The sequence below is a fragment of the Lepisma saccharinum genome, chromosome 27 (genome assembly GCF_977018435.1).
Source record: "Lepisma saccharinum chromosome 27, izLepSacc3.1, whole genome shotgun sequence".
In the NCBI taxonomy this organism is placed as follows: domain Eukaryota; kingdom Metazoa; phylum Arthropoda; class Insecta; order Zygentoma; family Lepismatidae; genus Lepisma; species Lepisma saccharinum.
In genome coordinates this window covers 45,715,902-45,743,431 of record NC_139255.1, presented here as the reverse complement: position 1 = coordinate 45,743,431, position 27,530 = coordinate 45,715,902, and the positions used below count along the sequence as shown (strand labels likewise).

Genomic DNA, 27,530 nt, shown 5'->3' with positions numbered 1-27,530 from the left:
CACCAAGTTTGGTTGAAATTGCTCCAGGAGTTCGACAGTTATGCCAGAACAAACAAATATATACACACACACCCACACACACACACATACATCCATTTTTATATATATAGAGAAGATAGAGATTAAAGCCCAAGTAAAGTAAACACAGTAAGATATGTGTTGAGTTGAAGAATTTATATTATTAATATTATTGATAATATTTCACACTTTCAATGTTTCTGGTCGGCCATCATGACGAGTGGTCCCGAGTTCGAATCCCGGCGTGGGTGTTCTTTGTGAGTGTCTCTTTATCAATTCGATATCATCACTCATCTTCATCTTCGCGATTAGCCAAAAGTAGACCGAAATGCGAATTACAATAAACCAAACCAATAAATTAAGTTTTCTGATGCGGAGCTACATTTTGCATGAAGAGCGGGAAATTTTGTTCTTAAGGAAAGGGAAAATTTGTGCCGTGGTTTTGGCAACACTGCACCAGAAGGGTTCTCTGTTCCTTGCTGGTGGGCGGCTTATCTTCATTTCTTTTCATACTCTACAAGAAGCCTCCTTTCTTCGTAATCTCTTTCCATTCTTTTTAACTTTCTCTGTGTATTGATTTTTCACGGATCGTGTTCGTCAAACATGTCTTGGAGCGACAGAAGGCAGTTCTTATACAGAATGTTTAAAAAGTTTGTTGCACCCTTTTGCTGTATTTTGCAAATGAAAATACACATTTGCGGCAACCCTCATGGTGGGAATCTGAGTCTGGAGTAACTACGCGTGTGGTCATGGGCGTAACTTGGTGGGGGTCTATCTTTTGGAAGGGGGTGGGGACAGAATCGACAAGTCTTCCATCTCATAAAAATAGCGTCAAGGGCTAATTCGCTGAATAACTGTTACATTTTCGAAATCATAAAAGAGGACTCATTTATGACCCAGGAGGGTAGCGAAATTGCCCAACCATAAATTTTAAATTTTAATAAAATCTAAAATTTTTGGGGCAAGCGCCTCCTTGCCCCCGTCAAGTTACGCCCATGCGTGTGTTTACATCAGTTTGCTTATTTTATGTAATAGTGACTATTTCTCGTTCACCGTGGGCCAAAATTCACGATTGGATACTACAATATACAGTACACTATACTATAATAATACGTAATACGCAACTTACGTAAATTTGCAGTTAAGTAAAAACTGTACGTAGCTGTCACAAGACATTTTTCTTTATTTGAAAAGTGTAATTTAAGTTTGTTTTTATATTCTTTTTTAAATCTTTTCATGCTTTTATAGTTTATATCCGAGTAAATACTACTGCATGATGTTGCATTTATAAAATAATACTATGTAAATAATATATATATATATAACAAATATTGCAGTTTCTTACGAAGTTACACATAAGCAATTTACAAATTCGACTTACGTAAGATTCAAGTTACGTAAAGGTTTACGGAACGCATTACTTACGTAACTCGGAGTGGGGGTTACTGTATTCGGAACCGAAATTGACGTGAAAAGTTGTCGTAGGTTGGGAGAAAAGTTTATCCAATGCGTGGTAATAATTCGTCTGATTGCCGATAGAGGTCAGTCAATCCCAATACAGAAGTCCAGACAGCAACGTACGAAAACTTGTTATAGTACTTCGTAAAGGAAAAGATGAGCAGAATACGTATTCATTCTATTAAGATTTGAAAGGAGAAATTATCCTTTCTTTCTCTCTATTTATCCCTTTCTTTCAATCTTTTTCACTTTCTCTCTCCCTTTCCTTCCTTCCCTTTCCTTCTTTTTCCCTCTTTCCTACTCTTTCTTTATCTCTATTTCCCCTTTCTTTCTATCTATTCTCTTCCTCTCTCCCTTTGGTTGTCTTTTTTCCTCTTAACTTCCCTTTCTTTCTCTCTATAATGTTATATATCCCTGTCTTTCATTCTTTTTCACATTCTCTCTCCCTTTCCTTCATTCTTTTTATTTTCTCTCTCCCTTTCCTTCATTCATTTTCACTCTTTCTCTTTCCCTTCCTTCTCTCTTTTACTCTTTCTCTCCCTTTCCTTCTCTTTTTCCTCTTTCTCTACCTTTCTTTCTCTCTATTTATCCCTATCTTTCATTCTTTTTCAGTTTCTATCTCCCTTTCCTTCTCTCTTTTCCTCTTTCTCTCCCTTTCTTTCTATCTATTCTCTTTTCTCTCCCTTTGCTTCTCTTGTTTCCTTTAATCTCCCTTTCTTAATCTCTATATATCCCTTTCTTTCATTTTTTCACATTCTCTCTCCCTTCCTTCTATATTTTCCTCTATTTCTCTCTTCCTCCTTCTTTCTCCCTTTCTTTCTATCTTTTCTCCTTCTGTCTCCATTTCCTTCTCTCTTTTTCTCTTTCTCTTAACAATGCACCGAATTAGAGCCCAAATATTAACATATATATTGAGATAACAATAAAAGCACTAGTGTTGTAGGTGCGACTCTAAGAATTTCGAATTGATAGTTAAACACAGGGTGACCATAAAGTCTGAAACCAATAATAAAACTGGGGAATAGGACATTTCCTTAAAGCAAAAAGTGCCTTACGTGTCCGCAACCAATCTCAACACACTTCCTCAAGCTTGAATTCTGTTTCAATTATGAGTATCTGGAGCACCCGTTGGCGTGATTATCCATTCCTGGATATGACAGCATACGCGTCGGACTTCAAAATTCCCTGTATGGCAAATTCCATAGGTTTGATTGATCGATTAACTTTATATTACTTCGCTTCTTGTGACAATTTTGGCTAATTTACGAAGATGGAGATGAGTGATGAGATGATGAAATTGATGAATGGACACTCACAAACATCCATGCCCAGGCCGGGATTCGAATCCGAGACCTCTGGAGTCGCAGTGCGATGTGCTAACCACTCTGCCACGGGGGGCCGGAAAAATCCCATAAGGTTGAGGTCAGGTGACCACGGTATCCATTCCACATGGCCCCTTCTAATCTAATCAATCAGAAAACGCTACCGGAGTTAGTTCCAGATTTTATGGACACACTGTAGCTCCAGCTAAGAACTAAGTTTCATGTAGCTCCTATAGTGAACCACACTATTCGCTAGACCATGTATGTCAGGCTAATAGCCTAACACTTAATGCACCAGCGTACTTTGAATCTAGCAAGAATAACTTGCTGAGAAAATGTGCATTTTATAGGGTCGAAATATCTCTCTACGACCTCCTACTGGCAATATAGCCCTTCCAGCCTTGAACTTCACATCCGCTCCTGGAAGCAAAAACTCCTTTCTTCTGGAGAATAAAACTCCAGCACCTTCTGCTTCCTCTTTTTTTTCTTTTCCCCGAGAAGTGACTGTTCGTTACAAACGGTGACGTCAGCCTGCAGTTCCAGAGCGCCCCAGATTACACCGTGATTTACGCACCGTATCCATCATGCGTTCCCCTCTCCCCCAACTCTTTCTCCATCTCTCTCCTGGACCGTTCCTGGATGCTGCAGGATGATGCACTGCTGTTTCCAGGATCTTGGAGGAATGTCCCTTCTTCTCTCAAGTCTTCCTGCGAATTTTCTTCACTGGACATTGCTGACTTGTCGAAACATGTTTCGCAAGAAGTAGACGTCTAGAACTAAATTGCAGATGTGTATTTTGCCTAATCTGCCTACTTTAACCCTACTTTTCAGTGTCTCCGTATTTTGATTTGATTTTTGTTTTTTAGTGTCGCTTTTGTGCCACTTTTGCATAATCGCGACGACGAGGATGAGCAATGATATGATGAAGGGACAAAGTGATTCGACACTTTCAATTTTTTTCGAATCGTCCTCCTCCCCCCTTCTACTTTAAGTTGCTCACAAGGCTGAAAGTGTTCAGTTTTCAGTTCGTTATCTCAAACCAAACATCAGTGGCGGAACAGCCGTCTGAGAGCCAGGGCCTGATAATCTTATTTTCTTTGGGTGGCGCGCGATCAGCACATCGAGTCCCATTGCCGATGTTTTCTGGCGTTCGAGAGCGGAGCCAGAATTGACCCCACGATCCTGAGTCAACTGAAACTTTTGAGATCGAACCCAGGGCCACTTGCACTAATCATTTTAGTATCTGGAGTTCTCAGTAGGTTGTCACGCTTAAAGCTTTCAGTTTTTTCGTTGTCAGCTGATTGCCACACGGAAATATTTCACTTTTCAGTCAGTTGGAATGCTCAAAGCTTTAAATTTTTATTTGATATTATTTTAAATTAATATTCTCGGTCGATAACAACGCAGACAGTTGTAACGACCGCTGCGTTAGGCAGATTTCAGTCGTATATTGGCATTTATCTTATTCGTATACTTTCAAGTTAAGAACTTGGATTTAATTACACTGGGGAACAAAAAAAAGATTTTATTTTGTGGCATAAAGTTTAATAACAGTTTCAGCACACAAAACAGCTGTGATTGCCAATTGTATGATTGGTTCAGTTGAATTGACTCCAGTTATAAAAATAAACACACCACGGAAAATGTAGGAGGTAAAATTACTCTATGCTTTTCTCGGTAATATCAAAATTTGATAATGGGCTGAAATTCCCATTAAGAAACTTATTTATTTATTTGTAAATTGTTGCTAGGCAACTTATGAAGCATTGCTAGGCAATATATCGGACACTCAGCAAAGCTTAAGGAAGAATACCAAAACATAAAAATTGTTTTAGAAAAAAATTGAATATGCTGAACATAAGTGGCTCGTGTGTGTGTGTGTGTGGATTTGAAGATGGTGAATTTTTTACTAGGACAGCAAAGTGGGTACACAAAGTATCCCTGTTTCCTATGTTTGTGGGATAGTCGTGCTAGAGAAAAGCATTGGACGATAAAAAGTTTGGCCCCCAAGGGAAAATATTAGTGGGAAATCTAATATCATTCATGAACCGCTGATAGATAGGGACAAAATCATCCTTCCGCCACTGCATATTAAACTTGGGTTGATAAAACAGTTTGTCAAGGCCTTAGATACAAGTGGTGATGGTTTCAAATATATATGCCACACTTTTCCAGGACTAAGTATTGAAAAATTGAAGGCAGGAATCTTTGACGGACCACCACAAATTCGTACACTTATAAATGATGCCAATTTTACAACTTACATGTCTTACATCGAATCTGAGGCCTGGCTGAGCTTTGTGTCCGTCGTCAAAAACTTTTTGGGGAATCACAGAGCAAAAAACTACCGCGATATAGATGGAATTTGGTTGAGAACTTTGAGAAATTGGGAGCTAATATGAGTGTGAAGATACATTTTCTACATAGCTACATTGACAGATTCCCTGAGAACCTTGGTGATTTTAGTGAAGAACAGGGAGAAAGGTTCCATCAGGATATAAGGATAATGGAAGAAAGGTACCAGGGATGGTGGGATCGCCACGTGATGGCCGACTACTGTTGGAGCTTACAGAGGGATTGTCCTAAAAAGCAATACAGCAGGAAATCGTATAGAAAACGTTTCACATAGTTTGTTACTTCATTGTGTGCATATTTTCTTAATTATTATGATCATAGGCCTATATAAATTTATTTTTATAATAATGATTATAATCACAAAAAGAAATATTAAATTGTTGTTGGAAATTCATTTATATGTATGTCTTATGTTTCCGCCATTTTCGTTTAGTTGCATTTATTTCATAAATTAGAGCCAATTCAGGAAATATTCGTATTATTATATAATTATTCAGAAGCATGAAATTGCCCTAAATTAGCTCTCAAACACTGTGCCGCAATTTCACTGTTCCCCAGTGTTATTTATACATAATTGTTTTCATAATTCATGTTTATATTTACGTTTTATCATACGTTATAATACTATTCGCGTATTTTTGAAAAATTTATTCAGAATTTATAGGCTAATAATTATCCCAAATAATATATGCAATTCTTCTTTGGAGCTAATCAGTGGTGATTTATTCATTCTAGTTTTTGGACTTTTAACCACTGTTATTTTTTAAAGATATTTACCTACGTTTCGGAGGCTGAATCTGCATCCGTCTTCAGGGTAGCGTGTAGTCTGTTAGATCATATAAATGGTTGCCTAGGAGGATTATTCCTGGTGGCCTAGGCTCCACCGCGTCTGTCGGTCACAAGGACCTCTATATACAAAAAATTGCCAGGTAAGATTATGAATGGCCCATGCTCCACTTTGTCAGACCACGTCATGGTCACGATCAAGGCTTCGTGTGGCACCGTTGGGTTGTTTCCACCTTGATCTCCGGGGACTGCTTTTCCCTCCCTCCTCTTCCTTCTACTCTAAATTTCTTCTCCTTTCTCACTTAGTTCTTTACAGCTTTTCCCTCCCTCTTATTCTCCCTTCTCTCTTACTTCTTTACAGCTTTTCCCTCCTTCTTCCTTCTTTACTGTAAATTTCTTCTCCTCTCTCACTTAGTTCTTTACAGGTTTTCCCTCCTTTTTTCTTCTTTTACTGTAAATTTCTTCTCCTTTCTCACTTAGTTCTTTACAGCTTTTCCCTCCTTCTTCCTTCTTTTCCTGTAAATTTCTTCTCCTCTCTCACTTAGTTCTTTACAGATTTACCCTCCTTTTTCCTTCTTTTATTCTAAATTTCTTCTCCTTTCTTTCTTAGTTCTTTACAGATTTACCCTCCCTCTTTTTCCTCTAAATTTCTTCTCCTTTCTCTTTTAGTTCTTTACAGCTTTTACCGCCTTCTTCTTTATCTCTTTTCTTCCATTTCTTTCTCTATTCTCAATTCATCTTATTTCTTTTCTGTAAAGTAAACCTGCATAATATCGGATACCCGCTCAATATCGGACACCCTCGTTTCTCGGATCGTGAGTGCTGCCATCTGCAGCAATTCACTGAACTACGTCCGTCGATTGCCGCCATTGCTCCAATGTGAGTGGGAACACTGTTGAGCATACTGCGCCTCCACGAACGACGAAAACCGAAATTTTCAGTTTCTGAGTTTTTGGAAGCATTTCATCATCAAAGGTTTTCACATTGAAGGCAAGGAGAAACTAGAGCTTACTTCTATTTCATAGAAAGATGGAATAATAATGTATGTTGATATGCTAGTCCGGTTAATGTATTTGGTTTGACATTAAGGTTACATTTCCCAGGAGGTCGCGTTCGCCCTAATATCGGATAGGGTGTTTTTTACTAAACATACTTTTGTACTAATCATACTTTTGTGACCCTTGTTATTTTTGAACATTTGCAAACCTCCAGCAAAATAAATAATAGGTTGCTTCTATCATGAGATGTAATTTTATTTCAAATATAATGTTAAATTCCTATCCGATATTAGGCATACCCATTATCCGATATTCGGACGGCTTTTTCGATTCCTCAAATTTGCATTGTTTTTAATTTTGTACTGTACAACAAATAATTGAACAATAAGGGAGATAAACACATCGCAAGGCAAAAGGTAAGGTACCAATGCTTCATATTACCAAAAATTACGCATTTCTGTTCATTTGTGTGGGTTAATTATGGTGATTTAAAAAACTATCGGATATTATGAAGGTTTACCTTATCTTTCTCAGATCTTTTTCTGTTTACTTCTCTTTCTTATTTTCATTCTGCATTCTTCTATGCTTTATTTCATCTGTCCTTTAAAACATGCCTTTTTCCGGTAACACGTAAAAATGACGTCATTATATCCCGCTTAGGATAACTTTCCGATTTTAAACTCCTTTAAAAATGTTTATGCGGCCCCATATGCTTGTCACCTTCATGAAATTCAAAACCAAATTACTGTGTTTTTCTTCCGAGAACCAGTTTGGAAGTAATACCAGTGTATTTCAGGGGTTATTTTTTCCTTAGCGAAAATATTTCGGTAATAAGATATAAAGCATAAAAATAGACGGAGGTAGCACGCAAATCAGTTTGGTTGCCATGGTAATGTAAACAAGAAAAACTAACTAAAAGAGATCTCTTAATCTATCCAGGGCGGTAGGAAAGTAGAGCTGTAATGCCCCCTCACACACACTTTCTTCGTCTTTTCCTTAAATCTCGGTGACGAGAAATGAAAGGGGGGGAAGTCGTCGAGGTACGCTGATCCCGTCGGAAAATCTCGACGCCTGTGACGTCATGCATGAGATTTTTTGCTGCCTGCTGGTCTTATCTCATAAAATCCGTTTCTTCTCGTTTGGATGCTTTTCCTCGCTTCCTCAACGCCTCAGAGTTTGCGAAAGGGGGGGGGGAAGGTGAGGAAAATCCCTTTTAGTGTCCTCTCCTACATCGTGACTTATCTTTCCGTATCTTCCCAGAGTTCCTTCTCAAACTGAGAAATGTAATGGAAGATCGTGGTTTTGGTACAAACATTGCATGTTCTCTTCCTCATTTCTGTTAATGAAGGTCTGCAGAATGGATTACAATTTTACCAATATAACTATATTTTGCCAACTATAACTACTATAATCTACCAACTATAACTAAAAACTCAATATGCTGACCAAGGCAGAAATTTATTTTATTATAAAACATAAACTAAACGTAACGTTTCAACCTTCTAGCAAGGTCTTCTTCAGACTCTGCACCAAGTACAAATGTAACAAGGTACAAAAAAGGACGATATATATACACAAACATTACTCCCCTCCAGACTATTAGAAAGTTGTCCTGGAACTTTCTAGCAGGTGGGTTTCCCTTGTCAACTGTACTTTCACCTAAAAGGCTAAACATATTTTCTTCCATCTAGAATGTGGTTGGACTCTTTATCTCACGCTCTTTTTCCTTCATTCTTCTTTCTTCTTCTCTCCTCTTTCTCTCTTGTCCTTTCCACTCCTTCTAACACCTTCTTCCATTCTTTGTTTATCTTAAGTCCCCCATTCCAGTTCATTGTGTCTTCTTCACCTTTCTTCTCTATTTCCTTGGCCTCCTTCCATTTTCTCACTAGTATTCTCTTCTCCCTTCCTATCTGCTTAGCCTCATCCCACTCTATGTCATGTCCTGTTTCTCTGGTTTGTTTAAATATCGCATTTCTCTCTCTCTTAAGTCGTACATCATCCCTATGTTGTTTCAACCTGTCTTTCAGCCTCTTTTTCGTTTCTCCTATGTACACACTCTGACATTCTTTACATTTCACTTCGTAGATAATCCCTTCCTCTTCTCTGTTTTCCTTTTTTTTTGCATTCTCCGCTATTCTTAAGATGCTTCTCCCTCCCTTCCTGTAAGTGCTTTCCTAAGCACTTTGCTCATCTTTTCTGTGGTCTTCTCCATACTTCTTAGTCAGCATATTTAGTTTTTATATCATGGAAACGAGGCTTAATGGTGTTAAAACTATAACTATATTTTACGGACTGCAACCAGTAGAAAGCGTTGTATGTAGAGACTGGAAACAACGAATCAAATGGAAATGTTAGCTGTGGAATGTTTGGTTGACTCTTGAAATTAACAGGGAGGGTACTCCTATGGTTTAACATGGTAATAATGAGGCAGCTGGGGGATGTTTTGCGAGAAGTTTCCTATTTCAGCTTCCTCACTTCGAGAGCTGCTGCAACCGGTAGAACGATTTGCGGCAGAACGTGTTGAGAGAGGGACAGAGAACAGATATAGAGAAGGAGGATTCCGTGCTCGTAGCGAACACCGGAAGGAAAGGATTTGCAGGTGCGTGCTGTTAGCGAACACACAAACTTGCCCTGTCTTGTTTGTCCTTGAAAGTGGTCAACATGCAAGTGTTGCCAGTGATATCTTATAATCATTTTGTGTTTGAAATTAGCTAAATGAAGGATCCTCAACAATTTAGGTTAACTACATGAAAGTTTTTGTTAAGATATTGATATATATCATCTTTCTTAAAAATCAAATTTTACATAGGAAATGTAAATGGTAACCTAAGTTACTTTTTGTACAAAGGACAACTTCCTAAGACATTTTTAAATGTTATTATCAGTTTTCAGTTGTTCCAAAGCTGTTTTCATCCGGGTGTCGATGTTCATGTAAGTCTTCTTCCTTTTACCGCTAGAGACTCCAAGTTGTTCCTACCTGCCTAATTTGGAACATGGCTAAATGCCTACGTTGTTAGGTTAGGCTAGCTATGTTTTGTTCTCTTAGCCTAAATAATAATGTTTCATTGTATTTATGCTAATGGGATCTAACAGGCCTAACCTAACCTCGTAGGCATTCCTCGTCTGACGTCAGAACACAAGGTAGCAAAACTGTTGTACGACAAGGAAGACCCGGGTAAAGAATGATCAGTGGTGAGTCAGGTCAGGTCAAGAGGCAACAGCCAGTGAGGTGCTTCTCCAAGCAAGTTGGCTTATCACTGGCAACACTTGCATGCTGACCAGATTCAAGGACAAATGAGACAGGACAAGTTTGCGTGTTCGCTAACAGCACGCACCTGCAAATCCTTTCCTTCCGGTGTTCGCTAAGAGGACTTATTCTACAAGAGCACGTTCGCTAACAGCACGGCACCGAGAGGGAGACATAGAGAGAAAGAGAACAAATAGAGAGAGAGAAAGAGATGCCGAGAGGGGGAGAGATAGAAAGAAAGAGAGCAGGCAGAGAGACAGATACAGGGAGGAAGGGAGAGAGAGTTGGAGAGAGAAACAAAGAGACAGAGAAATAGAGAGAGCCAGACAGACAGAGGAAAAAGAGAAAGATAGAGAGAGAGGAGGAACGACAAGTATAGTGGAACCACAAGGAAAGAAACCTGCGCAGAACCTCTTCGCGCTGGCGGGTGGGAGGACAGGGGAAAGGAGCCTTCAGAGCGGCTCACGTCAGTGTTGCCAGACCTATTGATTTCTCGGGAGAATTCCTTAATAAACTATTGCTATGGAATCTCCAACGGCCTGCTCAAAAACACGTTTCCGCTCATCTTACATGAACATGGAGGGGAGAGGTAGAGTGGAACTCCACTCAGCCATGAAAAGTGCAGTTAGAACTGTGAAATTATGCCAAACGATACTCAATTGTGCTAGGACATTATTATTATTTTATTACTATTACTACATTACTATTTTTAGATGGTTGTATTTTATCCCACCCGAAAATCTTTTTCTATTTTTGTTATTTTACGTCGCTTTTGTGCCTCTACGGGTAAGTACGACAATATGGATGAATGGAAAACTGATGAAACGGATCAAGTGACACAAACACAGTGAAAAGTCCTTGCCTTACTAGGTAGAAGCACTGACTTCGTAGCGTGGGCAAATTATTTTATACATGTATATATGTGTGCGTGTGTATGTGTGTGTTGTGTGTGTATTTCTAGCAGATGGGGAGGATAGGTGGCACCCTAGAATATGCGTTCCTATCTTGAATTATTGAGGAAGACATGCTGTCTAATTCACCAAATATATTTTACATACGTAATGCATTTTTTCATTATGGTACAGGACGCGGGACCACCCCTAACGATAGCTGTACACCGAACACCAGCAGAAGGCAAATTGATTTCTTATTGTTAGCATTCGACTTGAAAGATTGTGGAAAATGAATGTTAACATAAAAGTACCTATTATTTCAAACGTATGAGTTGATTTCAGTCACAGTAATTTACATTCCTTATTATAATAGGGCTGTAGGAACGTGATAATTTCAAAATCAAGTGGTGTTTTCTGAAAGGGCAACATTATTACGGGGTAATATGCCTCGTTTACCCGCCTGATAAAAATACATTGTTCCCCCCCTCGCTAGAAAAAATCTGTGGACGTCCTCTTGTCCCCATGTGTGCACGCCTATCGTTGTTCATCCGCTACTATTAGATCATCGGATTTTGTAGCAGATCTTCTGATTTCCCAAGGAACAATCTTCCGGTTTTTTCAAGTCTGACCTGGCAACACTGCACCGAGCACCGACAACGGCAGGGAAGATGCGCGAACGCTTTTGACGGAAGTTTTTTTTTTCCTTGTGGTCGAGCTATTTATAGACACACACACACACACACACACAAACACTCTCAGAGAGGGAGAGAGACAGACAGTAGTTCCAATAAATATAAAATAATCAAAATTATTCAGTATTTTCTGCTCTCAATATACTTTTGCACTGTATTAAAAGTACTAGGCACCCTGAGGACCGATTTTCCACGCGAGGGCAGGGACTGAAACTAAAAAAAAATCTAACAAGACATCCTGCGAGTTATGTGAAAACGGTTACATCTCGCAAAAGAAATGACGGCAGCCGTTGTTTGCAGAAGGCACGTTACAATCGTATTTTCCTTCATTTGGAATGAAAGTCCGCGGACAGCAAACCGAAAGTCATCATCCTACCTTTGCCCCAGCACACACACAGAGATGTAAAGCACTCCCCTCACCCCCAGCACAAACGTTAAAAAACCAGGACAGTACAGCCCACGTCGTGTCGGAGCAGAGAATAACAATCTCATCCACTCGTGCTTCGCGCAGGGCGGTAGCCAATCGTGGAACTAGAGAAAGGAGAGTGTTTATTTATCTTTCACTGGCACAGAAGGGAAATCACAAAGCCACCGCCCCCCCCCCCCCTCGCTTCTACTCACATAAAAAATACCTCTGTGTGCTCTTAAATACTCATGAAATGTAACGAGTTCTCTGTTTCTTTATGTTTATACTCATTCTCCCCCCCGCCTACACCCCCCTCTTTCTACGTCAAGAACATGCAATAATTAGATTTACGTATATATACAGGATGATTCAGAAGTGACGGTACAAACTTTAAGGGTTAACCGTTGACCTTGTTACGCTCCTGTACAGTCACGGACACTTCTGCGTTGTAACGCTACCGTTAACTTTTAATGGGATTATTGCAGGTAACTGCGTATATTCAGGATTGATGGATGACCAACTGCGGGTCTCGGATTGGAAATGTGGTTTGATTTGTTTTTTTTTTTTTTATGTATTTCAGTTCACTATTTGTCCTCATCGTCCCGATTAACATTCAGATGTAAAAAAGGTCGTAAAACAACCAAAATGCAATACATATTGAAGACGTGTATGTGTGTGTGTGTGTGTGTGTGTGTGTGTGTGTGTGTGTGTGTGTGTGTGTGTGTGTGTGTGTGTGTACGAACACATACACACATATAAATATGACCATCTTATATGCCTATCCCAACCCCGTTCAACAAACATACCATTGTAGTCATGGGTGCCCCCCTGAGTTTTCTGGAAAGATTAAAAAAATTCGAATGTTGAAATTGTAGAAATAGTTTATAACAAAAAGTTTTGATTTCTGTGACTTACAGGCCGTAAGGTACAGCAACTATTATTATTATTTAAAATTGGGTTACATTTAAGCTTACGGTCTAATTTACACTGATTATCTATCTATCTTCTTTTATATATATATATAAAAATGGCTTGTGTGGGTGTGTATATTTGTTTGTTCCGGCATAACTCTCGAACGCCTGGAGCAATTTCAACCAAACTTGGTACGCGTATCACTTGCTGTCTGGAAATAAATAATGTGTGGGTAAGACACCCCTGGCACTCTTAGGGGTGGGGTTGGAAGGGGTGACATGTAAAAATAATCGAGAATCACCGATAGTAAATTCCGCACAAACAGACATCCGTGACTCTATGCAATCCCGCACAACGACAGTGTTTCTCGGGTTGTCTAACATTCAGGCTGTGTTGCGAATGGAATCCGTAGTTTTCGTGACACTCCCAATGCGCTCCAACTCCAAGTTCATCACCTATCGGCATGGGGGGGGGGGGGGTGAGAGGGGGTGAAAAATAAAATGTCAAAAATGACCTAGATTAGTGTCGAATCCATAGTTTTCGGAGTCGCTAAGCTAATTGGTGACATTAACGATGAAATAAAATTAGTTACATTTTACATTATAGTTAGAATTCATTATTTTCCTGTCTAATACAAGATTGGGATAAATAAATACCAGGGCAACGTCGGCTAATCAGCTAGTATAACTATAGAAAACAGGTTTTTGTCCTACATGAATTAATATTAAGTATACAAATTATGTATAGATATACAGAATATGGAAATTACAAATGTATGCAATTTAAAATATCATAAGTAGTAGTAGTTGAATTTTGAATGTGAAATTTTGGGTGCATCAGAACTTAGGCTATTTTTCACTTTATACGGGGTCCAGCCCCTTACCTGAACTCAAATGTAACAAACAACATAACTGTAACGTTGGAAGACTAAAATATTAATAGTAATGTAATAATAATAATAACAAAAATAAAAACAATAATAGCAGTAATAATAGCAATGATAATATTAATATTTGTAATAATAATAATAATATTTATTTAAGTGATGATCACAATTAAACAACCAAGTACATCACTATGTCAAAATTGGTTATACAAAATTATAAAATAAAACAGTGGATCTTAAAATCTTATACATAATCATAAATTCAACTTGTAGGTTTCAACAAGATGAGCTACTAAACCTCTGGCCTTATTTGGACATGTAAGAATTGAGATATACCTATGGAAATATCTGGGAATTTTATAAGCTATATTATTCAAAAAGTATTCACTGTCAACTTGGAAATTTAATATCTTCTCTACAAAATTTATCCTTTTCATTTTTCTTCTTTCTTCTAAGGAAAACATATTCAACTGTGATAACCATTCAGAGTAATGTTGGTCATAGTAATTTTTTTTTAAACTTTGTGCATAATAACCTGATAAAAAGTTTTTGAACTGATTCAACTTTTTGAAAGTGACTGGTTGCTGTCAGAAACCATAATTCATTTGCATATTCAAGAATAGGACGAACTATCGTTTTATACAGGAATATTAAGGTATCTTCCTTTTTGAAAACTTTCCATGAGAAAAATATATAACCAAGCATTCTCTTTGCTCTTTTGCAAATTTCTGAAATGTGCTCATCAAATATGAGAGAGGAGTCTATTAATATTCATAAGTCTTTATGACTGTCGCACACTTGGATTTTATTTTCATAAATAAAATAGTTGGAGACTATATAATGAACTTTCTTAGTACATCTTAAAACTTTACACTTTTTCAAGTTAATTTCCATTTCATTAATCTAGCACCAATATGTCATTCTATCTAGATCAGCCTGAAGTTGAGCGACATCATTATTTGTTAAAATACTCTTAAAAATTTTTATATCATCTGCATATAGTAAACATGTGCTAGATTTAAAACATAATGTAACATCATTGATAAAGCAGCGAACAGAATTGGGCCAAGTGGCAACCCTTGAGGTACTCCACAAAGTATTTCTTTTTTTAGAAGAAGTTGTTTCACCAATCTTAACAGAGAAACTTCTATTTACTAAAAAGTTGGAAAACCATTTCAGAAATCGTGGTGATAATCTCATTTGGTCGAGTTTGTAAGTTAATAGCTGATGGCTGACACTATCAAAGGCTTTAGCCAAGTCAATAAATAAAATATCGGTCTGGGATTGCTTCCTAATGTTAGATTTAAGAGAGTCCATTAAAACCAATAAATTTGTAATAGTATACCTTTTTCTAAAAAATCCATGCTGATTTCCATCAATATATTGTTTAAAAGAAAAATACAAATAGTCAGCTTATAATAATAATAATAATAATAATAATAATAATAATAAAAGTTACTGTAACAGCAGTAATAATAGCAATAATAATAGTAATATTTGTAATCCTGAGGTCACGCAATTAAAAATATGAAATAGAGTGAACGTTTAAGGTGGGTGTACAAATATCGTTTGAACTAATTTATTTTACATGTTTATTGAATTGAGGCTATCACGCTGAATCCGATGGTCGGTTAATTCCACATTTTCTTTCCAACAGGCACAGCAACCTTAGTGGAGTGAGTCCAGGAGATAGGTCACCATTCGAAGGCTCGTGCTGTGGCAGCAGCTACGTGAGTTCGGAGAACAGCGTCGAGGTTAGCAAATACAGAGTCGTCCTTCTGGGAGACGCCGGCGTCGGGAAATCGGCGCTGGTGTCGCAGTTCATGACCTCGGAGTACATGAATACATACGACGTGTCATTAGGTGAGTCCAATCTCAGATTTCTGGTAACTGAATAAATGATAACATTGATGTGCATGGATAGGTTACTGCATGGAATGCCATCATAAACTCGGAATATCCATGGAGCTTCTTCTTCTTTATTTTATGGCTCACACCGCGTTTGCAGTTTCTAGCCAAAGTTTCTGAGTTCAGGTTCTATTGTTAATATCTATGTTCCATGTTGTTGAATATAATTCACTTTCTTCGAAACACTTATGTCTTCCTGTTCTTCTGGTATAACAGTTTTGTGAGGTTATTAATTTAAATTGTAGTGTGAATCATCGTGGTTGTTGAAATAGGAAACCTATGTTTTCTAGCGAAACTATAAACAATCCAACTAACTACAGCGCGAGGTTCAGATATTAGTGTAGATAAGGATGTCGGAAATGGTACCAGTGCATGTTGTAAGTTTTTATATAGAGAGTCTCGGTATTCTTGTCTTAAGGGACATTCAAAAACTAAATGAATAAGTGTTTGATTAGCTTGTCCGCATTGGCAGGAAGTTGATGGCACAATCTTTAAATGAGCCAAACGTTGATTTACTAATACGTGACCTGTTTGGATTCTTAATATAAAAACAATTACTGCCCGAGGTAGATTCATGTTTTGGTACCAAGGTCTATGATTTCTGACTTGAGCATGCCACTTATAGGATGTGGTATTTTGTAGCTCTATTTTGCACCACTCCTCCCACTGTTTTTGTAACTTATGTTTTCCTCTGGGTAAGGTGCACTTTTTGTCTATCTCTACATTATCGAGTCTAGTTGGTGCAACACCGCCTCGTCTACTTTGGTACCTGAACCGTTTGCACTATGCTCTGGAGCGGTGCATGGTATGGTGTATGGTCACGTGGTGGGTGCTACCCAATCTAATATCGTAACAATCTGTAGAATCTTTGAAATGTGACGTACAACGAACTCTACAACCCCAGACGTTTATAACTCCATGAGGCCTTAGAAAAGATCGCTTCGCCGGCTTACAGCAGACGACAATATGGGGTGTGTCTGCGAGAACCAATCAGGTCCGCGAATGAGCGAGCCCGGTTGCCACATCTAGCTCGCTGCACCCTTCTGGAAGGGTGAGTGACCTCTGCCTCTTGCTACCTCGGCCTGTTTGTTCGGCTGAGGAGCAGACGACACGAGAGTATCGGCAATAGTGTGCGAGCGACGTCTGCTGTTAGCCCGCGAAACGCTCTTTCTAAGGCCTCCTGCACCATAGCCATCACCTTTCCAATCAGGAAATTGCTAGAACCATCTAAGGAATGTCTTGAGACATTGCCGAGCTTCCTTGATCGCCATCGTTGTAAACAGGTGTAAATAATCGCAATCAAGGAAGATACTACAGGTAAATGAGTCGGCATCATTGAGTAATTTCGATTGGAAGAAATGTCTGGGGAGAGAGAGGTCAGGGGGCAGAAGTACGAACTGAAAGTCTAAGAGAAAGGGACAGAAGTGTGGGCTTCCAGACTTGCACCACACACGGACATCTATTTTACCCAGTACGTGGTGCGACAGTACGAGGGAGCTTCTCCACGCAGTGAGGCCTCGTCGATGGGACAGTGGTAGCGTCGTCGACTTGTAATCAAGGGGTCCCGGGATCGATACCCGGTGGAGGCCCATACTGGTTCGGATACCACTTTAAACTATAGGTTCAGTCCCCTTTATCTGCATAATGTGGACTTAAATCAACAAATCAATCAATCCACATAGTGAGAAACTGGTATTTCCTTTCACCATGCTGATCCAGTCTCTAGGGGTTAAACTCAAGTGTTGTGTTTTGCCATCTAGTGAATATTTTGATTTGATTTGATGTTTTAAGTCCACTTTATGCACAGTAGGGCTAATCGGGACTGGACCTACAGTTTAAAGTGGGATCCGAACCACTTGTGCCTCCACCGGGTATCGAACCCGGCACCCCTTGTTTACAAGGCTACGATGCTAGAACTGCACCATTTCTGAATCCCTATCTAGCGAATAGTTATTACCTTTCGCACCTTACCATCAAGCTCACCTCGAGCAGCGAGTTGCTTTAGAATAGAGGATAAATGATCAGTAAGCTACATAACACATTGGGATATATAAAGGTCCCTGGTTCGATCCCCCGTTCCTAGGAGAAGGTTACGATATGAGTCCTCTACATGTTTTGAACTTGATGAGAACATGTTTTCGCTGTCACCGCACACTGAACATTTTGCCGGTTTTTTTTCCTCAACGCAGATCCACGTCCCATTCCCGATACTTTTCCACGGTTATTGCTGATTATAAAGACATTTTAAGAGAAGAACAAGCTTCATATGACATTCTCTGCGCGTTGATGGATCATAAACAGCTATGTCTTCCGCTAGATGTCAGAACGTGTCAGCGAAACACATAAGTTCCTGGCGATCGTATTGGTTAAAGAATGAACGACCTCCCAGATACGTCATAATTCAGCAATCAAGCCCAAGGAAATCTCACGCTTTGTTGCTCTGACATCTGGTGGTGGCTTTCGTTGTTAATGACGCGCACCGTTTTTCACATGTAACTCGTTTCTCTATTGTCGTTACCTGTTCTGCGGAAGAGAATACTTACATACATTTTTTTGTTCTTATCAATAGGTACAAAAACAATATACTTTTGTCTTGAATAGCGATACGTAAAATATGGAGAAACAAGAAGAGGTTTTTGAGGTTTGCTCAGCCGTTTCCATAGCAACGGATATCAATATCGAAAACCACCTGTGGATTGCCGGTTCGGTCCGCTTTTTTCTTGTTTTTTTACTACCAGATAGCAGCTCCACTGAGAATAGCAACGAGAAAAGGGGGAAACTGCTCGATTCGGGTAGAAAAGGAAACAAGGAATTATTGGAAATGTTCTCGCGCGGGTGGTATGAAGGTTAACGATGAAACTAAGAAGTAGTGCAAAGGTAGGTGGTGGGAAGCGAGTATCTTTATTTGTGCTGTTCCTAAACCACGTGCTAATAAGCTGCCATGTTGAGAAGCGAAATGACGTAGACTTGAAACCGAAAGTGTGTTGATTGGATTTATTTTGCTTCGCTTCTCTGCCACTTTACGCTAATGAGGATGAGTAATGATATGATGAAATTGATGAAGTGACACTCACGAAGGACGCTCATGCTTAGGACTGGATTCGAACCCGGAACTCTCCTAAAAGAAACTAAAAACCTTAGTTAGAAACACTGTCATCATGGACGACAAGTCGTTTGGCATATGCCATATAGTACCATATAGTTCAAATTTTCACCACCAGGTGAAAGGAAGCAACGTTTAATCAATATTTTTTAATCAGATGTGTCTATATTGTTTATTTATTGATTGATTGAGTTGGTGTTTTAGGTCTACTTTGTGCACAGTAGGGCTAGTTGGGACTGGGCCTGCAGTTTGGGGTGGGATCCGGACCACTATGTCCCTTCGCCATATATCTTTATTAATACAGACCATGCAATTAGTGGAAGTGAAGTACATTGATAACATAACCGTTAATGATAATAATAATAAAATGTCGGTAGGGCCCAAAACAATGGATAGCCTAGAGGCTTATTTTTTTTAAAAAATCTTTCCCTCGGATATTTTTTTTTAGAGAATATGCAAGAAGAATATTTGAGGGGATATCGAGGGGACTGAAGCCAAAAAGCGACTTCAGATACGAATTTTCAATCCTGTGAGTGACCACTGGGAAGTTGTCGAACAGGTTTACGAATCAAGAGTCCAAGCTAGGATTTGGGGGGGGGGGGAGGGGGGGCAGAAGCAGATGCATGTAACGATTGACCACGAGCACGGACCCCTATTGCAAAGTCATGGAAACCTCATTGTTGCCGGACAATTGTTGGCTTTTGCTTACGTAACTCCAGAAAATGAAGCGGACTGACTGGCCCTCTCTAGGACGTCAGATGGAGATAATCAATGCAACGGAAGGACCATTGCACCGTTGAAGACTGATGTTGTTGGGCCAGCAGGTGGTACACGCTGCAGGAGACCATATTTCAGAGATGCTATCTGGGTATTTTGAGGACAAGAACCTCTCTTGCGTTGCCTCGTTGCATGTCAAGTTGGGCAACACGCCACTGGGGACCTTTCAGAAAAGTTCGCCAATGACCTGTACGTCCCAAACAGATGACATTCTTCGTCTACTCTGGAGAAGATAAAATGTCACTTCTCATGTTGAAAAATTGGATCGAATAGAAAAATTAATACGGTTGAGCCGATACCACTTTGCATGGATCTTTGGAATTCATTTACCGATACCAGCCGATACTTTCCGTCATATTGATCTTTCATGGGGTCTGCAAAAATGACGCACGACACTAATTATCCTGGAAATGACGCAAAATTCAAACTTTATTTTTATTTTGAATCAATTTTTACACCAAAACTGCCTTTTTTTTATTACATAACATCTTTTTTAATATTCTGATTTAATTCTTGGATATCCTGAAGCAAATTTCTTGGAAAATTGATGCGTATAAAGCATATTTACAACCCCAATATTGATCAATTTTGTAACAAATTTTGATTGTTGCAGTTTTCAGGAGTGGGTGTCGGGTGGGAATCGGTAGAGTATCGGTATCTTTTCAAAGTGGTATCGGCTCAGCTCTAACCGATACCGATTCTCGCCGATACCGCCGATACCCATTCTTGAGGGTTGTACCAATTGAAAGTTGTTCAAAATATTCCTTAATATTAGTGGGTTAGTATTCAACTCCAATTTACCAGAGTTTTCTTCAGAATATTGGGGAGTTAAATCAGAATATTCCATTTTTTAATTAGGAATCTTGGATACGATACGCAAAAAATAGATATTCTTGCTCAAAACGAAGAGCGTTATATTTCTATAAGTAAGAAAGTTAAAATTACAGGAACGAATGAAATCATAGAGATGAGGTTTCTAGATTCTTTTAGATTCCTATCGGCAAGTCTCGATGCTTTAGCGAGTAAACTTACTGACGAACAATTTAAAATTACAAAAGCTAGTTTCCCCACTTAGTTACAGTTTACCTGTGCTTAAAAAATAACTATAAGTTTTTCTGCAGAAAACTTATCTTATCTGTGTTTATCTTATGTAGTAGTTATGCTGTCTAATGTATTTCTGTTTGTCTTGTGTAGTATCGGTGATGTGTATGTATGTGTCTTGTGTTGTAGTTGTGCTGTCTAGTATGTTTGTTTTGTCTTGCGTAGTAGTTGTGCTGTCTAATTTGTTTGTGTTTGTCTTGTGTAGTAATTGTGCTGTCTAATGTGTTTGTGTTTGTCTTGTGTAGTAGTTCCTCCATTCATATTGGGGCTTAGGCGTAGAGCTGACAACTCTGCACTGTAAAAAGAAAATGTCAAGAAACAGCAATATAAGGCCATGGATGTTCCCAAGGTAAAATATTCCGGAGGTAAAATAGTCCCCCGTTCGGATCTCCGGGTGGGGACTACTTTGAGAGGTCCCTGGACTGAGGATAAGATCTACGTAAGGAATAAGGCTATTAAATTAGGCACCTGGAATGTTCTGAGCCTTTACCGGCCTGGGGCATTTCAGTGTACAGTTAATGAGATAGTGAAGTATAAATTAGATGTAGTAGCTGTCCAGGAAGTTAGGTGGCCAGGAGAAGGGAATTGTAAAACTAAAAATTATACTTTTTTCTATGGTGGTACTGAAAATCATAATTTTGGAACAGGCTTTTTCATAAATAATAGAATTATCTCGGCTCTTAAAACAGTAGAATTTATTAACGATAGGATATCATATGCAGTTTTACAGGGTAGGTGGTGTAAAATTATTTTAATAAACATACATGCACCAACGGAAGATAAAGATGATAATACTAAAGATGAATTTTATGCAGAGTTAGAACAGGTCTTTGATAAACTTTCTCAGTATGATATGAAAATTCTGTTAGGTGACTGTAATGCACAGATTGGCAAAGAAGAGACATTTAAACCCACGATTGGTAAAGAAAGTCTTCATGAATTAAGTAATGATAATGGTATAAGATTGATTACTTTTGCAACCTCAAAGAATTTAATTGTGAAAAGTACCACTTTTAAACATAAAGATATCCATAAATATACCTGGTCTTCTCCAGATGGTAAAACTCATAATCAGATAGATCATATTCTCATTGATAAGAGAAGGCATACTAGTATAATTGACGTTTGTACACATAGAGGTGCTGACTGTGCCAGTGACCATTATTTAGTAATTGTAAATTAAGAGAAAGACTCTCAGTGATAAACCATAAGCAACAAAATCTAAAAGTTCTAAAATTTGATACAGGAAAGTTTACTGATGAAAGAATTAAGAAAGATTACCAAATTAAACTGTCAAATAGATTTGATGTTTTGCAGGATTTAAATGATGATGAAAATATAAATGAAACAGACGTAAATAAGAATTGGGAGCACATACGTAATGAAATAGAATCACCAGCTAAAGAAAGTATAGGATACCATAAACCGAGAAAAAGTAAGCCATGGTTTGATGATGAATGTCATAATCTAATAGAAATAAGAAATCAGGCTAGACTTAGGTGGTTAAATAACTCTGATAATACAAATCAAAACAATTATAATAGAATAAAGCGAGAAGTTAACCGCACGTTTAGAAGTAAAAAAATAGATTACTTGAAAAGCAAAATTAACGAAATTGAAACAAACAGCAAAAATAAAAATATCAGAGATTTATATAAAGGTGTAAATGAGTTTAGCAAGGGGTGGCAACCTAAAGTAAACTTGATAAAAGATAAAGACGGTGATTTTCTAGCTGACCCAAGCGATATTCTAAATAGATGGAAGAACTACTTTAATGACCTTTTAAATGTTCATGTAGGAGATAAATCAGAAGTAAATGAAGTCCACACAGCAGAACCTTTAGTTCCAGAACCTAACTTGACTGAAGTTAAAGATGCTATTAAAAGGCTAAAGAATAACAAAGCACCTGGCATTGATTTAATACCAGCTGAGTTAATTAAATATGGTGGAAATTCATTAATATATCAAATTCATAAATTAATTTGTTTAATATGGAATAAAGAAGAAATCCCTCAACTGTGGAAAGAATCCATAATTGTTCCTGTGTTTAAAAAAGGTGATAAAATGAACTGCAATAATTACCGTGGAATTTCTCTACTCTCAACAACATATAAAATATTATCTAACATTATTTTAACAAGACTAACCCCATATGCTAATGAAATTATAGGTGATTATCAATGTGGATTTAAACGTAACAGGTCAACTACAGATCAAATTTTTCACATCAGACAGACACTTGAAAAAAAGTGGTAATATAATCAAAATGTCCACCAGCTATTCATTGATTTCAAAAAAGCATATGATTCGGTCAAAAGAGAGAAATTATATAAAATATTAGTAGAGTTTGGAATACCTAAGAAGCTTGTTAGTATGATAAAAATATGCACTAGTGAAACAGAAAGTAAAATTCGTGTGGGTATTAATATGTCTGACAAATTTACAATTCATGATGGGTTAAAACAAGGAGATGCATTATCTCCATTGCTCTTTAATTTTGCCTTAGAATATGCTGTTAGGAAGGTAGAAGAAACTAAAGAAGGACTAAAATTAAATGGTGTGACTCAGTTGTTAGCATTTGCAGATGATGTAGACTTACTGGGGGATGATGTGAATACAATTAAGAATAATGCTAAAATATTTTTCAAAAGTGCTAAAGAGATAGGTTTGTAAGTTAACAAAGAGAAAACTAAATATATGCTTACAGGCCGAAACCAAGTGTTAGGTAATAATCAAAATCTAATTATTGATAACAACTCGTTTGAACCAGTTTCCAAATTCAAATACTTAGGAGTAATATTAACAAATGAAAATTATATTAAAGAGGAAATAAAAAGTAGGCTTAATTCAGGAAATGCATGTTACTTCTCTCTTCATAAACTTTTGTCTTCTCGTTTAATATCTAAGAAACTAAAAGTTAAAATATACAAAACAGTAATTTTGCCTGTCGTATTATATGGGAGTGAAACTTGGTCCCTTACATTGAAAGAGGAACATAAATTGAGAGTATTTGAAAATAAGATCCTTAGGAAAATATTTGGACCTAAAAGGGATGAGGAGACAGGTGAGTGGAGAAGGTTACATAATTTAGAACTACATAATTTGTATTCATGTCCAGATATTATTAGAATAATTAAATCAAGAAGACTTAGGTGGGCAGGCCATGTGGCACGAATGGGAGAGGAAAGAGGAGTTTACAGGATTCTTGTTGGGAAACCTGATGGTAAGAAACCTGTAGGAAGGCCAAAATGAAGATGGAGGGACAATGTTGAGATGGATCTAAGGGAAATCGGTAGGGATGGAAAAGAGTATATAGAACTTGCTCAAGATAGGGACAGATGGAAGGCCTGTGTTGCTGCAGCCATGAACCTTCGGGTTTAAGAAGGCTAGGGAGTTAGTTAGTTAGTTAGTGAAAATGTGGCGTTTTGAATTAGATTCTTCCTACTCAGAGCCCTTTGGAGCCCGTTCGAAGCAACGGATTCAGATGGAACTTAGTTTAGAGGTTATGAAGCGGATGCTGGTGAAAAAATGGTTCAAATTTTCACCACCAGGCGTAAATATGGCGCTGAAGTAACAACAAGCAGAAGTTAGACATGTAAATCTTTATTTTTAGTTTGTCATTATTGCAGTAGTATTCAATATGCTCGCCGTCAACGTGAATGACCCTTTGATAGCGTTAGACAGCGTGATTCTGGGATGTTGTTCACTGTGCACCATATTTCAGCGCCACATTTCCACCTAGTGGTGAAAATTGCAACTGAGTTTTCCGTCAGCATTTGTTTTCCTATACCAAGTTTCATCGCAATTCGATGCTTCGAACGGGATCCAGAGGTCTCTGAGAAGGATAACTTTAATTATGACTACCCATATACTTTTTGATCACACCACATATATTTTCTGTGGTGTTTCGGTTCTCAATACAGTATTGAAATCACTCACGTTGCTCTGTTCAGACGTTCCAAGTGACAATGGTGATCAAATGCAGACAAAGAGGTGAACATACAGCGAATGTGACAAAAGAACACATGATTGTTGAATAACGAAAATAAAAGAAAAAAATATTACGTGACTGTTGTGCACAAATTGACAGCTAATTCTGATTCATGTTCACTTCAGGATTACGTGGCTGTTATTCGACGGTCACAATTCATCTGGCAGCCGCTGGACTGTGACAACAGCTCTCCAGTTCCTAATGGTGACTGATGGTGCGCGAAACTTTTGTGTCGTCCGCGTACAGGGAGGCAATGGTGAGGATCGTCGGGAAACAATTGACGAACGGTTGCAGGAGACAGGCAGTCTGAAGTTCTCGCTGTACTGGTGCCCTACAATGGGGTAGAAAATGCTGTGCGTGGTCGAAATTCACAAACAGAACGTTGAAGCCCTATTCCATGCCTACAGGAAAAAATGTACTGCTTTCATTTCCATAGCAGTGATCACGAATGGCTGGGCAGGAGTGCGCCGGTGCAAGTATGGAAGAAACGAAGTGAGGGAAGGTCGAGAATCGCTTGTTGTACGATGTGGCAACGTTCGCTGTGCAGCGTTGCGAAGTCCGAGCATGAACCGTCTCTTCAAAAGATAGAATATTCCGTCATTCATAGACGCACGCACAAACTTTTCCAATGGCGATTTTAAAATTCCCAAAACATTTTCAAAGGGACACTCTGCCACTAATTCAGATTTTTTTTTTTGGGGGGGGGGGATTTAAAATCGCCATATCTTTGTTTCTAATTGTGCTAGGAGGATGTTTGATAGCTCGTTGGACTCGGAATGAAGTCCTCTTTCCGATTCTACAATACAAAATATGGGTTTCCATTTAAAATTTCACAGTTGCCCCCCGCCCCACCCCCAGGGGGCGGGGGTTGTGAATCAAGTGTGATATCATTGAATAGCTTTCTTTCACTTATTAAACACGTATTTTTTCGTTTTCCGATTCGATGTGTATTTCTCACGATATGTGACCGTCCCGGGACTTTTGGACCACCCGGTATGAGCCTAAAGTGGACAGGGGATAAAATTTTCTCCGAGCGAGGTGGATTTTCGGCGCCCCCTAATTTTTCATACTGCCGCCTCCCCCATCTTTCTACCCTGTTCCTTCTACTTTCAACCTTCCTCCAATAAATAAAAAAGGACAAAGTTATATGTATAATACCCTTATTGTTAGATTACGTACTGTTAAAGAACATGTTTATTGTAAGCGTGTGTTTAATGTCTACATAATGACACCAAATAACAGTAATCTCATACTTTATATTTCTATATGGTTTTGCTTTATATCGTACCGAATGGCCAGAATTAAAGTTACCCAACTCAGAGCCCTCTGTAGCCTGTTTGAGGCATCGTAGAACTCTGAAATGCAGACCATGGGGAAGACGATGGCGATAAAAAAATTAAAGTTCAATTTTCCGCCACCGGCTTGAAATGTGGCGCTGTACTTTTGTTACGTGATTTAGCTGAGTTATTAATTAGAAAGGCATTTGTTAGTGGCTGGAAGTTGCGAGAAAATAATCTCTCGTTTATTGCAAGATTGCAAGGTAAAGGAAAATCCATAACAATTGGAGCAGTACATTATTACAACCCATCATGGAAGTACAGCACCACATTTCAACCTGGTGGCGGAAAATTGAACTATTTTTTTTAAAATCGCCATCCTCTTTCCCATGGCCTGCATAGTGGATCCACCAAATTTCAGAGTTCTACGATGACCCAAACAGGCTACAGAGGACTCTGAGTTGGGTAACTTTAATTCTGGCCAGATTAGTATTTTCTTGTCTTTAAAGTGGACTTAAAAATAAACTCAAACCACGCTTATGTAATCATTAATAATGTTTTGGCGGTAATCTAAGGGGGACGCCTCGGACATCAGCCCCGCTCGCCCTTACCTTAAGCTGCCCCTGAAAGTGGACTCACAAAAAACTACCAGGTCTTGTAGGGAGCACAAGAACATTTTATCTGCAGATCTTCCTTTCAGGCCGCGTCTTCTTGACTACATTTTCTGTATGAGAGACATTTCACCATAATACGACGAAATCCCCGACGATGACAACCTGTCAGGGAAGCTTTCTGAATATCTCACATCCTTTGGAAATTGCAAAGAAACTCAGGGGATATGAAAATGGCAGATGAAACACGTAACCAAGCAACGTGATTTGGAGAACAGGTGAAACAAAACTCCACTTTCTTATTTTTTGCAATAACATAGCGCGCGCGGGGGAAAAATATCGCTACGTTGGCGGAAGATTACTGAAAGTAGGACGCTTCGTCATAGGAAAATCGAAAGAGAGGAAGAAAATAGCATCTTGCTTGTTGGCTAAATCACGGATAACAAGGCAGTTTTTATAATGACGCTTCAAAGTCAATGTGATTTATGATATGAAGACATTGACAGACATATTGTTGTAAAAATAAATGTAGATTTTTAAGGATCTTGAATTATCACAAGAGCAGGGATTTGTATGTAATTACATATTCTATTCATTTCTAGATACGTACATACCTTGAACAGGAAAATGTGAACGAATTATATAACTGACATGATTTTGCATAAGTTTTTTATTACATATTTTTATATATTTGCTCATTTACTTTACGTAAAACAACATATTTCGGTATTTTTTCCACCCTTTTCCCTATATTTTCGATATCTGAAACATAACATGAAGAAAATTTGT

General features: G+C 38.4%; 1 protein-coding gene across 1 annotated transcript in view; it reads left to right on the top strand.

Annotated features, from left to right (window-relative positions):
- Rgk2 (Rad, Gem/Kir family member 2) overlaps window positions 1-27,530 on the top strand; it is a 362,761-nt gene that overhangs the window by 257,716 nt on the left and 77,515 nt on the right. Inside the window, exon 3 of the mRNA XM_083113250.1 lies at window positions 15,631-15,836. Within this exon, the coding sequence (XP_082969376.1) occupies window positions 15,631-15,836 (206 nt within the window). The remainder of the gene's footprint in view (window positions 1-15,630; window positions 15,837-27,530) is intronic.